Genomic DNA, 18,690 nt, shown 5'->3' with positions numbered 1-18,690 from the left:
CAGTTGCTAGCAATCAGCATCACCAAATAAACTAAATCACAAGGAGCGTCATAGAGTATTTACACTCGGCGGTAGTTGTACATTAAATGGAATCAAACATCTACATACAGAAACATAACCTAAAAACAAATAGTACAAAAGCCAATGTGTTGGAACATAAATTGAGCATGAACCAGACAGAAAGTGTCATGGAAAAAGGGCAGCATTGATGAAATTTAACCCGAGAAGAAAAGCCAAAGGCGTATGCCAACAACAAAGAACAAAAGCTGTTTGAGGCAAAGAGTGTGTCATGAACGAAGTGTGAAACAAGACATCAATGGAATGGGACACATAACCCAGAGTTTGAAACTGACAGAGTAAGAACATTGACTGTGTCTGGGAGTGCAATACCGCTAAGAGGTGGAGGACTGTACGCCTAAACAGTTTTTGCTGTTTTCTTCAACTTTTCATTTATGGAAGGTGCTTTCAAATTTCATAAAACATGAAAGCTGAAAAGCAAAAGATTTACAAGACAAAACAATCAGCCTAATTAATATTAGCAAGGTTGTACAGATTCAGTTGTTTGGCTGTTGGACAGTGTTTAGTTATGACATTGCAAAGCAGTTCATTATTACGCTACATATATTTGTTGTTAATTTATTTTCGAACTTTTTATTTTACACAAATTCATTTGATAATGTTGAAAGCGATGATAGATGATGACTCAAGCTGTTAAATGAACAGATGAACAATAAAGGAAATGGATAAACCAAAACACCAAATGCAGTCAGGTGGCTCAACTCCGATAGTTAGACACTGAATAATGTCTCGCTGATGGAATGGGACATTAAGCGTGCTGCAAGAAGGTAAGACAAGCAGTGATGGAGTACGACCTGAAAAGCTAATAATGTGGTATTCATCTCTACATGAATACTCTGTGACTCGACACATCTCACAATCTAACATGCTGACAGGAGGCAAAACTGACCTGGTCTTCAGCAATTTTGCGGAGCAGCTGCTGAGAGTCGGCCTTGGTGAGAGTGAGCTGGAGGGTGGAGGTGATGCTGTCTCTTTCCGTTTGCAGACGCTTAAGGTCTGCCTCAAGATCTTCTATTTGACTCATATGGTCCTCCAGCTCTTCCTTCTGTTCTCGCACCTGCGTCTTGTACAGAGCCTACACAACAACGAAAAACACTTCTTTGACAATTAGTGGATTTATAACAAACTAAGGTTAGTTTTTCTATGCTTAACAAAGTTGTTTGGAAACCTATGGCATGTGTATCTCTGTGAGTGTATCTAACCTATGGTAGACATGTGTATCCCTGTGAGGATATCTAACCTATGGTAGACATGTGTATCTCTGTGAGCGTATCTAATCTATGGCAAACATGTGTATCCCTGTGGGTGTATCTAACCTATGACAGACATGTGTATCCGTGCGAGGATATCTAACCTAAGGTAAACATGTGTATCCCTGTGAGGGTATCTTACCTATGACAGACATGTGTATCCCTGTGAGTGTATCTAACATATGGTAGACATTTGTATCCCTGTGAGTGTATCTAACCTATGGCAGACATGTGTATCCCTGTGAGTGTATCTAACCTATGACAGACATGTGTATCCTGTGAGTGTATCTAATCTATGGCAGACATGTGTATCCCTGTGAGTGTATCTAACCTATGACAGACATGTGTATCTCTGTGAGTGTATCTAACCTATGGTATACATGTGTATACCTGTAAGTGTATCTAACCTATGGCAGACATGTGTATCCCTGTGAGGGTATCTAACATATGGCAGACATGTGTATCCCTATGAGGGTATCTAACCTATGGCAGACATGTGTATCCCTGTGAGGATATCTAACCTATGACATGTGTATCCCTGTGAGTGGATCTAACCTATGGTAGACATGTGTATCCCTGTGAGGATATCTAACCTATGGTAGACATGTGTATCCCTGTGAGTGTATCTAACATATGGTAGACATGTGTATCCTTGTGAGTGTATCTAACCTATGGCAGACATGTGTATCCCTGTGAGTGTATCTAACCTATGACATGTGTATCCTGTGAGTGTATCTAATCTATGGCAGACATGTGTATCCCTGTGAGTGTATCTAACCTATGACAGACATGTGTATCCCTGTGAGTGTATCTAACCTATGACAGACATGTGTATCCTGTGAGTGTATCTAACCTATGGCAGACATGTGTATCCCTGTGAGTGTATCTAACCTATGGCAGACATGTGTATCCCTGTGAGTGTATCTAACCTATGACAGACATGTGTATCCTGTGAGTGTATCTAACCTATGGCAGACATGTGTATCCCTATGAGGGTATCTAACCTATGGCAGACATGTGTATCCCTATGAGGGTATCTAACCTATGGCAGACATGTGTATCCCTATGAGTGTATCTAACCTATGGCAGACATGTGTATCCCTGTGAGTGTATCTAATCTATGGCAGACATGTGTATCCCTGTGAGGATATCTAATCTATGACAGACATGTGTATCCCTATGAGGGTATCTAACCTATGGCAGACATGTGTATCCCTGTGAGTGTATCTAACCTATGGCAGACATGTGTATCCCTGTGAAGGTGTATAGCCTTTAGACTTGTCATCTCACAAAACTTGATATTCAAAAGACCTTGTACATACTCTCCTTACTCCTCTGAATTCTGCATGTTGATGAAGGCAATGCTAATATAATACGGCTATAGAACTAGTGATTCAATAGAATAAATAGAAGAGTCATGCGTGAAGACTCACAGAAAAGTACTGCTCATCTTGCAATTGGTCCGTCAACTCACTGGCAGCCTTTTCCAACTTTCTCATTTCCCTAAAACATGCGCTAGATGTGAATTACCAAGCTCACATGTGCTCCCCAATTTACTCTCTTTAGCAAAGTCGTATGAGTCCAACACACACATGAGTGCACAAATGCATGCACTCGGGCCAATGACTGCTTAGGGAATGCCAACATGAACTTCATGACAAAAAGGCATTTTAACTTTCAAAAAATTGATGTTTAAAGATGAACTAACTCAAAATTTTAGTAAATCTTATCAGAAAGTATCGGTATATTTTTTTTTATCATTTGTGATTGTTTTTGATGTTTGAAGTGATCGGACTGCCAGAATGTTTCAAGATTAGAATCAACAAAACTTGATCGAGGATAAAATGTTCAGATCAAGCTGAAACTTGGATGCAATAGCCGATATCGACTATAACAATCATAGCAACCAGTGATGTTATTTCACAGGTGTTTTTCTTCAGAGCGTTTTAACTGCGACCAAGTTTTGTCGATTATAATCTTGAAACTAGTCAGATCACCTCAAAAAAAAAAAAATTACAAATGATAGATAAATATTGATACTTTCTGATAAAATCTACTAAAAACTTGTGCAAGTTCAACACAGAATTGCCATCAAAAGCATGATTATTCCCAGTACAATGGTTGCATATGCAAGCTTGAATGGTTTTGATAGCTCTTTGTATAATGAATGCATATCAGAAAAAAATTATCCCACTCTATAAAAATGTACTGAAAGTCCTGCGCGTCGAAGCTCAGACAGAGAGGACCAACTTTGATGCCAACCTTCTAACAATACGGATATCATAACACCAGTATACGTGTAGACTATGTTAGGTTGATAGCTTACAGCAGCTTAATTAAAGCCTCTTTCATGACTTCAACATTTGCACAGAAACATTAACATATTATCTTGAAGGATTCACGTTTTAACGCAAAATGACATCATTGCCAAACAACTTACTTTATTTTCTTTCCTTCATTTCTTTTTATGCATACAGCTCACTAAATGTGAAGCAGACAAACGAATATCCAGTTCTAGCCATGCACAAAATATTACTTTCACTTACTGCTTTAAACTGGTAACTTCTTGATCTGCACTGCGTTTCTCCTCCTTCAGCATCTCTATTTCCTGCAATGCAGAAAGTTTCACTGAACAAAAGCTTTTTTACAGTGAAAAACCTTCTACTAGAACATAACGCAAGCAAACCTTCAAATAATATTATAGTACACGCGTATAGAGACAACAGTAAAATTTTACAGATGCTTCACTGTCCCAATGCACTAACAAACTCACCAATTCCAATAATGACAAAAATATTGATCTATTGGTTATATCATCATCCTTAAGAATGTCTTGGATCTCACTAACAACAAAAACGCACTGCATGTCACTGACATTGATTGGTGCACATCGCGATTCGAATATCTGATTATCTGAGAATTGACATTACTACATGAATAGTGATTAGTATTTAATATTGGTTTGCTTTATATTATTGTTGAGACAACTTCCTCACAAGTAACTTTGAATAGCTGAAGCACACAGTAGTTAGAGTCGCAGTGATGTTCTGTTTGCAGATGAGGTCATTGCTCATGCTTTGAACTTGTCCTGTCGAATTTCATAGGGACTTAATGAATCGCCACTGATTGTTACTAGCTCTACATGGAACCGCATCAACTGTTGAGAAATCCAAGAATTGGTTTTGGACATTTATAAGCCTAGTAGTTGATCTTTCCAAGTATGTAAAGGTTGAGATGGTAGAATTAAAACAGCATAATCAATGTAAATCCTCATTTAGTTTTAACTATGAAAAATGCAGAGCTACGTTTGACTGGACTCGGTGCGTGACTGACAGTAGGCTAGGATAGCTTTGGGTTTTTTCTGCCCATTGTTGGACCCAATATTTTACTAATGAATTATTTTACAATTTTTCAGAAATGTGCCAGGCATACAACAAGCATTGTCAACAATTTCGTTAAAGAATATTTTAGAATTCATGCATTGAATTCAAATATGATTTTATACAAATTCGTTTAAGCTGATGGCTATTTACACTGAAATATACATGTCGATACCTCCATATTGAAAATGTACATTTTTTCGAAAGAAATCAGTTTGCTGTTGAGGAATGTTAATCCTCTTAAATAAGACATTTGAGGTGCTCGCTTTACATGCATCTGAGCTTTTAATCACAACCGCTATTTTACTGCTGTTTTGGCACTAATCTAGGATCTGTGTATAGCAACAATATAGCAACTGTTTTAACAACTGTTTATAGCTACTGTTTATAACAACTGTTTATAGCTACTGTTGATAACAACTGTTTATAACAACTGTTTATAACAACTGTTTATAGCAACTGTTTATAACAACTGTTTATACTGCCCAAAACTTGCATATATGTCCCAATGACTTATATTTATGTTGATAGATAGCGAGAGCGGTCGTTAGGACAAAAACAGCCAGTTCCTTAGTCTTATTTGGTACAACCAACAGAGCCATAAAAATAGGCTTTTGTTCACGTATAATCGTAACAGCTAGGAGTATAGATGTATACTCGTGACAGCTAGGAGTATACATGCATACTCGTGACAGCTAGGCGTATACACATATACTTGTGACAGCTAGGCGTATGCACATATACTTGTGACAGCTAGGCAAATATTATTTGTCAGACGCTCTCCTTCAATAATAGTAGTACGCCTTTAAACTGTTTGTATAATCATATGTTTCGGCGTACTAAGGCCTTCTAAAAAACTTAATTTTAAAATATTGGAAACCGTTTACATATATGTATTTTAACATAATTTTAAATGTTTAATATTCATTTTTATGTAGCAAATACACCGTAACTTTACCCACAAGGACACCGTCGGATTCCATAAAGGTTCACATTGATTATGTAGTATGAAGAAATTTGATCAAGGCGAATATTCTCACTCACTCTCAAGTCCCATCAGTATCCACCCGAACTCAAGTTGAATGGCATTCAAGGTGGACAAGGCTATAGCAAGAATTTACAATGGGAATAATACTAATAAACCCACTATACTTACCTTGTTGTTTTGTTTCTCCGTACATCTCGCCGCAGTGACTTCCTGCAAGTAGTTCTTTATTTCAGTCTGGGCAACGCTCCTCCGCTGCACCTCTTCCTCCATGTGGGACTTGAGAGCGGTATTCTCAGAGACAAGTGCTAAAATAACGAACAACTTTGGCCAGAATCGTTTGTAGCATTTCTCAGAATTATCTTTTACAACTTTCATGTAAAAAAGATCACTCGCAGCTTTAGTATTACAACATTTAAACGGGTTGGACTCAAAAATAAAACAAACCTTTGAACTCCAATGCAAGCTTTGAGCTCTGTGATTTGACTTGCTCTAAATCTACTAGCAACTCATTCTTAGCCTTTTCCATGTCGAACTTTGCATCTTCTGCAGATTTCCTGGCGAGCTTCTCCTGATCAAGTCGTGCTTGAACCTCTGCAATGAAATTGGAAAATAGACAGCAGCAACACCATTAACTTCAAGTACTACGAGTCCTGGCAACCATGCCAATCTGGAAAGTTTTCTCGAATAGACAACAAGGGTGGCCTATAACACTTCAACTGTAAAAACAAATATATCTAACCTAATTTATTTTCCTTTTTGAAAGTGAAACCATATCAATAGGTCAAATGTTATTTCATCCACTAACTGCAGAATTCAATTACAGTCAAATTACATAACAATTCAGGAATGTCACGCTAAATGAGAATAGACAAATATGATAAACATCATTTTTTATTCCTCGACACCAACATACTACGTCCACATCATATGTTTTAGTTTACGAACTTTCTGTTACTACAACCTACAATTCACTGTCCCGACTGCTCAACAATACTATTAGATTATCAACTTTTAAAATGCTTTTGTTCAACTCGCTCAATAATTCCTGAACTCTGTTTTTTCATTTTTGTTTTAGCATGTAACAAACAACATCATTTTATTGCTGGTTACTAATGTCAATAAAAAATTCTACATGCATACGACCAATGATTGAGTATGATTATTATTTCCAATATTTAAGGTACAAGTTCATTTAAACATTTGACAACAAGAAAAATGTAGTTAGTGGTGCTTGCATGTAAATTTAAGATATGCTTTTGCTTTCAAATACTACTACAAATGTATGAGCTAAATTACTCTGCAGATATATAAAAATGAATACTAGTTGATTGGTTGATCGCTGCAACTGTATCTTTCCTAACAAACGCCAAATCTGTCCTAACAAACGCCAAACATCCTTTTTTATTCCGTGAAACCAACATACTACACCTACGATCATATGTTACAGTCTATAAGCTTTCTGTTACTACAACCTTCAATTCACTATCCCGACTCCTTCGTAGTACTATTAGACTACCAACTTTTAAAATACTTTGTTCAACTCACTCGATAATTCCTGATTTCTGTCTTTAAATTTTTTCTTATGACGTAAGGTAAAATATCTTATATTTTGTTGATGAGTACTAACGTCAATAAAAAATTCTACATACCATAGAAAGCTGCTCTTGTGAGTAAGTTGACAGTGAAATTGATTATTTCCATCGATGCATAAACGCTAGAAACTTTAAATGAATGGGACCTTTTCATAAATGCATTTTATGACACAATTATTCAAGTGATCCAAAAAACTGCATTAGTTGTGCAAAAAGCAAAAGTCATCCAAAGCCAGGTGAAGTTATTTGGCAAACAGACCTTATAAATATGAAACATTCGCAAAATCTTCCCCCTAAATTTCACAATACTCCAAGCGAACATCCAAAAAGACAAATATTCAAACTACAACCAACACTATAGCAGTCAACCAGTTCAGACTCTACCATTCATTTTGAATTTTCATCGCAGCATAACAAATATTGAACTTCATTTCGATTTTGTCCTAACATCTAGACTGTACAATTATAAACATTGTAACTGGCTTTGGAAAAAAAACTGAAACACATTTTTTTTTATCTAACGATCTCCCGGTACAGTTTGATACAGCATACACTAGAATGGTGAATAATTTGAAGATCTAACTGGATTATAAAATGCATCCTTACCCTCCAGGTCGGGTGGTCTACGAGTCAAACACATCTAAGGGGTAAGTAAGATACAAGATATCTTGACAAGAACAAAAAATCATAGATGAGGTTAGTCTTACCTTTGACTACATTTTTATTTGCATCTTCATTGCTTAGAAGAACCTTCTTCCTGTCATTCTGGAACTGTGATATGCTATCCTGGTGAGCTTTCACTTCCTCCTCATACTTGCGCTGATACGTTTTCAGCTCTAGCTGAGTGTTGGTCATATTCTATAAAGTATTGATTTCCATGTTTATCTGGTCTCATATTTGAGAGCTCGATGTTGGAAAACAGAACATCAAAAGAAAGCATGACACGAGGGTGTTAAAAACTTCAGTGTAACCATTTCACATTTAGATTTATGTGAACGCCGGAGTTACATGTGTATCCCCTTGAACTCCCGAATACTGCTGACTAGAGCCTATTAAAACTGCCTACACACTAACTCGTGTAAGTATGTATATATAGCAAAAGCTCATCACACAACTCAAAACAAAAGTGGAGCTGCGACTATATAAATATGAAAATCTACGCGTTAGGTTTTTGTAATATTCACGCAGGATGTTAATAATAATAACAGTAAGTGGTAATAAACTTGACCAACTTTCGATATATTGCTATGGTGAAGTAGCAAATATCAAAATAAATTAATTTGGATTAAAGAATTTGTTAATTCCATAACCATTTTTAGAAAATGTGTACACTTCACTCCATCATAAGTATTAACATAATTATTTAAAAAGCTGTAGAAATAGCGCTTTAAGAAGGCCATGAAATACCTTTTCAAGAGCAAAAGTACTCTGAAACAAGCGATCTTTTTCGTTCCTCGTTTCAGCCTCAAGAGCTTTCACCTTAGCGAACTCTGACTCCAACTTGGCCATTTTCACTAGAAAAAACATGACAGTATCACAACATATCTGCGTGTAAGAAAAATGCAAAATAACAAAATATGAAAGTCGACCTTAAATCAGAATCATCTATACCTTTACATAAGAGAAAATAAACAAAAGTGTATCAATCTCATAATTCTAACACCAGTAACTTTATGGCAAAACCATACAGAGACGAGACACTAAAGCATATTTTTTGCTATAAACAAACATACAAAAGCCTCAAAATCAACCTAACTTTATCATTTTATCACCGAAGAACAAAATGAGTGACATAGAACTCAAGACAAAATTACCATAATATAGCCTTAGAGGCAACAGCTAACTTACCTTGGAGTTGCTCCACCTGGTCCGTGGCATTTGACTGTGAAGACTTTTCTCTGTCAAGAGCAGTCGTTAAATTTGATACATTTTTCTCAAGCTTCATCTTAACAGCCATAATGTCAGCGTGCTTGCCCTGCAACTCTGTGTAACTTGTCTCCACCTGGTTGAATCGCTGTCGAAAGACACAAAGATTTCTATATCCTGAAGAGTTTGCTTTCTTAGAATATACCGGCGAACTATAGCAATGCATACATGTATATATACAGGTAGGGCCTCACTATGTCAACTCTGAAAGCACAGAACATATTGGTAGCCATTGATTTCACATAGTTTAGACGAATGCAGTGCAAGCATCTATTTTACACACTAAATAACTGCTTAGGAAATTTCACTGAACATTTATCCATCTGATGTTTGAAAACCTACGATTTGAAAGTAATTGACACCTGTCATTAGATTGGGAACTTTCTAAAGTCCCCATCGATTCTAATCGGTTCTAGAATTCTAACCGATCAGAGTGCATCAGAAACTAAAACTCATTAGTTGAAACAATAAGCGGGAGAGCCTCTGGATGCGCCTAAATATATATATCTCAGTTGTGTATTTAAGCCGTAGTTATAAATAGTTTTAAGCTTTAAGTTTTAAGATTTAAGCCATGCGAACTAGGCTTGAAGTAAACAAAAGATTGCAGTTATAGTCTTAAAGTTCGACTTAAATTACACCTATTGTCAATCCACTCTAGCCAACATGATTGTCAGTTGAGCTAGAGTAATAAAATAAAAACTAAAATAACGCAAAATGCCAAAAACTTCAAATAATAATTTTACAGCAAATTACTGGTTTTACCATATAAATCAGACAATGCTAATACAAAGTTTGTGCATGACAAACGCTGAAGTCCAACAAACACCATAGACATACATGTAGATAAAGGTAGTATAGGAGGAATAAAGGTAACATGATGATGTACTTGTTGCTTTCACTAAGTTTATGATGTAACTTTAAGTTTCACTTTAAGTTGATGACATTACCTGCTGCATGTCAGAGTACATTTTCTTATATTTATTGTATGATTCCGTTTCCCCTTGCAGCCTCTCACTCAAATCAGTCACCTGTAATGTATACCAACATATCGTAGCTGGTCATACCGTGATTTAGGTAATGCCAGTGCCCATCAGCAAGAGTTACAGAAAGGAAAACGACAAAACTAAAATAGACCAAACTATAAACAATAATTAGTATAGTCTACCTGTCTTTCCAAACTCAGTATTTTATCGCTGTCTCGCTGACGTTTGGTTTCGGCAGCTTGTTTGACAGCAGCCTGCTGCTGTTGAAGCTGATCCTCTAGCATAGCGATCCGTTCCGTCGCTTGCCTGTGCCTGTCATTCTCATTCTTGTATTTGCGTGAGACCTACAAGCGGCAATTGAAATGGATAAGAATCCATACAGGTTATGCACACACGATGACAGTTGTTAGTAAGGATGTTCCGATGGCACTGCCTATCGTGACACCTGGACTTGAGCGGAGAACACAGGAGGTAGACACGAGTATACAGTCTCAAGAGTGCTAATGCCCGAGGACCTACATTTATTTCTGCATACTATGGCCGCACCAGAGTACGAAACAAGTCGAAGTAGTGCGCGTGACAAATCAATCAAAATTGATTTAACAGTAGATAGAAAGTTACATTTCATTAAAATAAAAAAGTAAAAAAATACATGCCAGCTACAAAACCACAAATCTTATATATCTCTTAGTAAATATCTCCAAAAGCTGATAGTTTTCAAAAAACAATTCAACAGATATTTGCAAACCTTCTGTAAATATCCGAGTCACATTTCAAGATCAGAGTACTTCAGTTTAGATGACATATAAATATAATATATATATATAATATAAATACAATCCAAATATTTAAAGGTATAACCTTGTCTATCTCGAGGTTGGCCTTTGCTATCTTTCTTTCAAAATCCATGATGTCCGATTTAAGCTCATCCTCTTCATTCCTTGACTTTTCCACTTGAGACTTCATTGTATCTAGCTTCTTCTCCAGCTCTGCACGCACCTTCCTTTCCTGCTGTAGCTGTGCCTCTAGCTCCGAAGTATCCCCTCTACGTGAGGACTGTAACAACACAGCAGCAACTTCCTATTGATTGGCGTGACATTCTAATCTCAGAAAAGGCATAAATGAAAAAATAACTCGACTGCCTAAATGTTGCACATCGACTGAGAAAATATTAATCTATGTATATAAATCCACTGTTTGTTGGTCATTTGTTATCCGTATTTCCAGTTATAGCGATTAAGTTTTAATAATAAAAACCACTTCGCACTGGAATTGAACTCGGAAAGCCCGGTTCTGCAGACAAGCTTGCTATCCACTACACCCCATGCCTATCCGTGCTATACATTACAGATTTTGATGGCACAATTAAAACAACTAGAAAGTCAACCAGTATTTTAGAAGTGTATCCTCTTCTGGACTAGTTTTACAAGCATAAAATTTTTCATATAACTAATGAAATACTTTTTTATATGACAATTCATTCGGGTTATGATCACCACATTTTTTTACTATGTCAACTGGAGGTTTTGCATAACTCAAATAGAAGTCAGTTACAAAAAGAATGATCAATCTTGTTTTCTCAATAATGACCCCCTAAATAATGCTTCATTTCTACATTCAAAAAATTTAGTATTAAAATTCAATCACCTCCGAAGACTGTCATAATTCTTATGAAAAGGTCTAATATTCTTTTCGCAAAATGACTATCACTATTATTTTATCAACAAAGTTTGAATATTTTGTCTTCTAACTTAGTAAACTGGCAGTAGCAGCTTGTAGCCATTTTCATCTTAAAACTTTGTGTCATTTCCTAAACAGGGATGACATGTACAAATGAGCATTGAATGTATTGAATGATGCAGTTCCTTTGTGCTTATACTTCGCTACATTCAGGAACATTTGCTTAAAGTAAAACAATGTAGGAAAAATAAGAATTTCAATGTAGAATAGATAACGGATATGAACTTGGAAAACTTTTTAAACAAACCCCAGAAAAGCTTGCCTACAACTTTAAACACATAGAATGATCTATTTAATAATGCAATCACTTTCATATTGAATAATATATTATTTATTACACAAAAAAACCATATAACAGACTAGTTGTTAGTTTATAGCCCGAATCCATTCAACTCTAACTCACTCCTAAAGAAAGATATGAGAACAAATAGAATCTTTAGTCGATGCATTATATTTGGATATTTTGCTTGTGAAGTTAAAACAATAGCTCATACCTTGACTGATTCTACTTCATGCTTTCCCACAACACCATTCACCTACAACACCAGGATTATTGGTGAATCAATAACAGAACAACCCATCAATTGATTAAATTGCAGGTACACTCATGACCATCTATACAGCACATACGACATCATAAATAAAAGCTGATAACATATATTGTTGTTATCAAACACCGCAGTAAAGACATCAGAATAAAGCATGCGGCAAGCACAAGCTCTCAGAGAAAAGACAACTCTCTTTGTTACAAAAGAAAGACAACTCCCTTTATTTGTTACAGTGCTGATGGCAGACACGGGACAATCATGCAAATTTTACATGCGATGAAGCTGTCTGTTATATACACAAAAGCGGTGCAGCATTACGTGCAGTGGCAACAAAGCTATGGTGAGAATAACAAATACGCAAGAACACACCACTATATCTTCAAGACACCAAATAAAGCAAATAAAATCAAATCTATATATCGACCAAGAGAAGGTGAGTCACGGCAAACAAGAACCGGCAGGCTTTGTGTGAGTAGAACGATGTAATCTAGAAGCGAGTATTACAAGCAATGGTGTAAAGAGAGGAGCGTTAAGTGATGACCACTTACTTTTATCGAGTCAATCTAAATGAAGGATGAAAAGGTTACACCTCCAGAAGGAAAACCCATTTCCTATTCAACATACATTCATCGAGAAAACACGAGTAGAAAACTCTGAGTCAACCGAAAAGCGCCCCTAAAATGTTGACTGTAGAAAATCGAAAAAACAGCGATAAAACGTTTGCGAGCATGCAACGCATCTCACGCAATTTATTCACCAGAATAAGTTTTGACAATTTGATTTTACAGGGAGAAAGCGACAGACAAACTAATGCAGTGAGGTTTCGTACTAATGGAAATTCTGTAGGTTAACACGATAGCTCGATCCTTACCCAAGTATTCAGTGACCTATCAACGCTAACGGATGTCGACCAGAAGCAGTCAACATCACCAACTTGCATACATTTACAAAGAAAAAAAACTACGAAATTTTTTAACCATAAAACTACGGATGACAAGGCATGTGCGGCGTAGAGTGGAGGAGAAGGCCCACAATACCACTGACATGATTCTCCCTCAGCCCCCAACCATTAGTACAAAGCTCAGAGAAAATTAGATATAAAACAACAACCTACCTCATCATTCTTAGCATTGTCGGTTTCTTCGTTGTGCCCTCGAGTAAAACTACAGAGACAGAAATTGGCATAGAGTAGATGGATGAATCGTAGAGATTACAAAACTACTGTACAAACACTATATATTCTACATACAGTACTTATAAAAACACTTGCTTGATACAGAGCCCTGAAGAAATAGCACAGGCAGTAATTAAAGTGATTCAAAAAAGATTTCCACATAAGGGGCTTGATCTCCCAACATTCAGCTTGCAATAACAACACTCCACTATCAGCGCTAATCTAACCAACTACAACTTCCTTACAATTCTTTGCTATAATAAGAGAGCTGCTCCACGACGTCGAACAATTATCACATGGGAATTCTCTCAAAATGCCCTAGCTCCACACATTATCTGACTTATTTAATGTGAAAAAGCAAGCCCACTCCAAACAACACCAAGCCCTATTGGCTATCTTAGAACTTTCATTTTCCATATGAATATATAAGTATCTGATTAAAAGCTCAAAAATGCTCCTTCGCACACATTAAGTGAAACAGCGCTCAATGAATGCATTAATTAAGTGTTGTTGTGAAAGTAATCTAGCAAATTTGATTGCAAATGAAAGCAATCCTGAGCAATACCATGCTTACTGTTAGTCTTTAATAAAGCTGAAGATCCAGTTTGCTTACCAACTACACCTGGGGTCCCAAAAACAGACAACTCCAACTGCATAGTAATACTGTGTAAATGCATAACATGCAAGTACTTGCATAAGTTTATTTCATTTTTGATTAATTATTATGGTAAATTTTATACAAATAATCCTTTAAATTCATTATTGTCAACAAGAATTTTGGTATTTTGATGAAATATATTTGCTTCCTTTCTTTTGCATTTTAGTGTGTATTGAATGAAAATGTACTTGATGTTTTACACAAAAACATGCATGAATTATAATAACCCAAAATTGAACAGCAAATAAAAAATAAAGCGGCTCATAATAAAATACATAAAAATATCAGTAAATGTATGTACCGTAAAAAACCTGCATTTGAACGGCACCTTTATTTGAACATCACCATAGGAGAAGGGTTGAGAAATTGAGCGCTATTGTTTAATTGAATGTGACATCTAGTCGACTGCCACTTTGACATTCTTCGAGCTTTATGAAACTATAATATCAAGTGATCAGTAGAAAAGTGTTCACAATTGCACCAATAATGACTCGGTTATATTAATAACAATTAATTCTCTTGTTGCTTCTGTTTGTATCCAAGTCCAGTTTTTAACTCCAAAGATTCAGTTTTTTCATTAAAACTTGGAAAGTAGCACCATAGAAATTAACTAATAACTGTATCAGGCTAATAGTAGTTCATTGTTTAATTGGGCCTTGATACTTTGACGTATGTGAAAAAACGGTTTATATTTATGATAAAATCTGTAATACTATTTTAGGCTAAAATTTGTGATGAGGCATGCGGCTGAAAGTTTATCATTATTTGTCCGGAAAGCCATATAGCATAACATAGAAGTTTTGCTATGCTAAAAAATTGTTCTACGCTAATATCGACTAGGTTAGCAGTGCAGAAAAAGAGTTGAGGCTGGATGACAATGTGAAAGGTATTGAACAGTCAGAAGAAGATGAAATGGTTCGAAACGAAAGCAACAATCAGAATGCAACTGGGAAAAAATGCAAATATTTTTGTTTCCAAAATATTAATTTTTGTTTCAGCTGTATTATAAAAATACACGTAGAAACACAAATCAAGAACCAAATAAATCAAAAATCAACAAATATATATTCAAGAACAGTCACTTGTTCTTGAATACATATTTTTAGCCTTTAATAAATTATTATTACTATATTATAACTTATAAATTTGCAGATTTATAGCATATTATTTAATAGCATCCTTGCGGTTATCTTAACACGGCTTACAAAGGATCGACGCTCATAAATCCTCTTCTATTGCCCATAAAAAGCCAGTTTTGGCTGCAAACTGTATCAAACATATCCATGAGTGCAATGAGCTTTTAGTCAACATTGTTAAATATAGATATAACATAAAAAAATGTCTTCAAGTTTAGAAGGAAATAAAAATTGAAAGCTCTAACAATTTGCAAATCAGTACACAGGCTATAATATAATTGCAGATTAATTGCAAACAATAGATATCAACTGGTAGAGATATGTCTCAGCTGCCAAATGCATATTATTTGGAGAGCTATGACAAGTTGATCTCAAGCAGATTTGAGATCAAGCAGATTTGAGATCCAAAATGGTTAATGTCGCACCACCCGAAGGAGAGTGCAAAATAGGCGGCATTCACAGGCGGCATTCACTTCGCCTGTGAAAAGATTAAATTTTCTTTCCAAAATTCTGACGGGCTGTTTGAAAAATGCAATTTCAACCCTCTATTTGAATGTCACTTCTAATAATGTGCCCCTATAGGGGAAGGGTTGCAAAATAAGGTGCCATAACGTTCAAATAAAGGCTTTACGATTGCGCTTCATAGCCCTCGACAAGAGATGAAATAAACCTATTACCGCTCATGTCCATAAATGATCTATATTTCTTGCCAAACAGATAAACCAACCAGCTACCATTCTCACACCTTGACCAGCAATCCCCGTAATATTTATGCACTGACCTATATTCCCTGTTGAAAGTGAAGCCGATGAAGGGAAGGTGATTGCCAGCATACGCCTTGGGCACAGGAAACGTCTCTTCCATCGACCTGTCATCCTCGATATCATCAAAGTTGGAAGTGTCAGTGTCACAAGAGATCTCTGGCACAATCGGGGGCACTGAGTCGCGTATCGTGTCCCAAGTCCAGTTGTCATTCTTGAAGAACTTGTGCGCTTTTATTTCTGCAACACCATCTCTGCCCAACCTCGTTTCTCTGTGATAAAAAAACATATCCTGGCACTATTTCTCGATTACGATGCAGTACCTTGTCGTGATTATCTTTCCACTTTGATATGCAGTACCCCTCATCTAATAACACCACTACAATATTTGACGATTAAACAGACTGTAAACAACAAAATCTTGTAAATTTGTCGATGGAACAAACAAAAATTAACAACAAATAGTAAGTATTATCACGAAATTACATATCTGAACTCTTAAAAATATGTGACATTGAGAACAACTATTACATGCAGATGTCCCGGGTGAGTACAACTAAAATATCAGCTTTAGATTTTTGGTAATAAATGCTAAAGGCTTGCTTCCTTTATGAGCCAGGTGACACTACTCAGACTGATCACTAGTATGTAGTAACTGACAAAAGTTTAGATTGCAGCAGTGTTTGCAGATATTGCTTTACGAAAACATTCCGATCTTCGGCAAACAATACCACAAACGCTCAACGTGCATTCGTCAATGTGCATGCTCAACATCGAATTCCCGTTGAAACAGTTAAAGTGGTACAAAATCTTTGAGGACACAATTTCAAAAACAAGTGTAGGTCAAGTACCTGTCACTTAAAAAGCCAGAGATAAGACTTTGAGCTGATTTGCTGATATCTGAGTCATCTACAGGAAACTGCAGAGAGTTCTTGTGGTCCATGATCTTGCCATAAGTTCCGACGAGTGAATCGGCATAAAAGGGCGTGTCCCCTACAACAGACCACCATAAAAGAGTAGGTGCCCTACGACAGGTTGGCATACAAAAGGTCAGCATACAATCCAGTTTTTCCTACAACAGGGGAGTATTAAGAAGTATATTTTTTTTAAATCGGCAAAAAAATTCATCAGCGCACAAGGTAGTGTTCGTATCATCAATCTGGACCGAGATTTGTTTGCTACACGAGTAAAATGATATATTCGCACAACAAGTCAGCATAACAGGGTGCGTCTCGAACAACTAGTCAACATCCAAAGACACGCTTCCTATGAGTCAGCATAAAATGACATGTTTCCTACGAGTCAGCATAAAGAGGCTGGCTTCCGTGAAAATAACATATAGAGTAACTTCCTTGACTTGAGTCAGAATGTAAGGGCATATTTCCTAGAATAAGCTAATATAAAATGATATGTCCCTACAGCCCTAACTGCTTGAGATGTTTCTCATCCATCAGTCACAACTGCCCGACAGTTGTAAACAGTTGTAATGGTACTACCAGAAAGTAATGACCAGCTGTTGGCTGAGGACGTGTCACAACAAAACTAGCAATTGTGGTCAGGTGATGATAAGAATAAGAAACATACATACATAAGGAAATATGTTATCAGCCGTGTTACTTGCCTGTCTGTTATGTTATGTCAGTACACCGAACTGATAACTGAATTCAAGCAAATTAACTGGAATGATATCAAATGAAACTAACATTCAACCACCAGACGCTCAGGTAGTTGTTTAGAACCACATAGCTTTGTGATGTGGAATCTTAAAAAGTAGCTGCGATGGGAATGTTTGTTAGAAATAAATATTCCATTCAAAATGAGCAAACCTAACTATAATCAGCAGTCAATAAAATGGCCAAATTTATGAAAAAAAAGTATACTTTTAAGGTTTTAGGATTTTATATCCAGTAGTATAGTCAATATTGAATCGATACAACAACGCCGCGGTCAAGTATCTCCTAGCTAATTTTATAGTAAAACTCACTAGCATGCAAAAAGTAAAAAATAAACTTACCAACAAGCATTTCGTAGAGAAAGACACCAACGCTCCACCAGTCGCATTCCCTGCCGTAAAGGCCATCACCACCTTGAGATTTGAGCACCTCAGGAGATATGTAATCAGGGGTGCCAACAGCCGTGTCTGACCGTACCATGCCTTGCTGGTTCATCCGCATGCATGTACCAAAGTCGGTAAGCTTGAGATGCCCCGTTTTGTCGAGCAGCATATTGTCTGGCTTCACATCTCTGCGAAACACCTTGTTGTTATGTTCACATGCAATCAACTAGGAATGATATAGACATACTACCCTATACTATAGAAAAACATGTCTATTCTTTGTAGGCTTTGTAGCACCCACGAGTAGGAAACAGATGCCTGTTTTACTGTAGTAGTAGTAGTATACAATTACTTTCCTGAAGTGAATGATTTTATGGAATCCCTCAGCTTCACTACATATTCAATGTCTGACTTTTAATA

General features: G+C 36.4%; 1 protein-coding gene across 1 annotated transcript in view; it reads right to left on the bottom strand.

The window, feature by feature from the left end:
* LOC137393645 (rho-associated protein kinase 1-like) overlaps positions 1 to 18,690 on the bottom strand; it is a 52,742-nt gene that overhangs the window by 11,041 nt on the left and 23,011 nt on the right. Inside the window, 17 exon segments of the mRNA XM_068080284.1 lie at positions 968 to 1,153; positions 2,762 to 2,831; positions 3,875 to 3,936; positions 5,865 to 6,001; positions 6,141 to 6,287; positions 7,996 to 8,146; positions 8,696 to 8,802; positions 9,137 to 9,302; positions 10,162 to 10,242; positions 10,380 to 10,541; positions 11,059 to 11,253; positions 12,432 to 12,473; positions 13,034 to 13,048; positions 13,600 to 13,648; positions 16,235 to 16,486; positions 17,066 to 17,207; positions 18,229 to 18,458. Coding sequence (XP_067936385.1) covers positions 968 to 1,153; positions 2,762 to 2,831; positions 3,875 to 3,936; positions 5,865 to 6,001; positions 6,141 to 6,287; positions 7,996 to 8,146; positions 8,696 to 8,802; positions 9,137 to 9,302; positions 10,162 to 10,242; positions 10,380 to 10,541; positions 11,059 to 11,253; positions 12,432 to 12,473; positions 13,034 to 13,048; positions 13,600 to 13,648; positions 16,235 to 16,486; positions 17,066 to 17,207; positions 18,229 to 18,458 — 2,194 coding nt within the window.

Source organism: Watersipora subatra, chromosome 4 (genome assembly GCF_963576615.1).
Source record: "Watersipora subatra chromosome 4, tzWatSuba1.1, whole genome shotgun sequence".
NCBI classification, from domain to species: Eukaryota; Metazoa; Bryozoa; class Gymnolaemata; order Cheilostomatida; family Watersiporidae; genus Watersipora; species Watersipora subatra.
The sequence above is the reverse complement of the archived record's forward strand: the minus strand, read 5'-3'. Positions and strand labels throughout refer to the sequence as shown.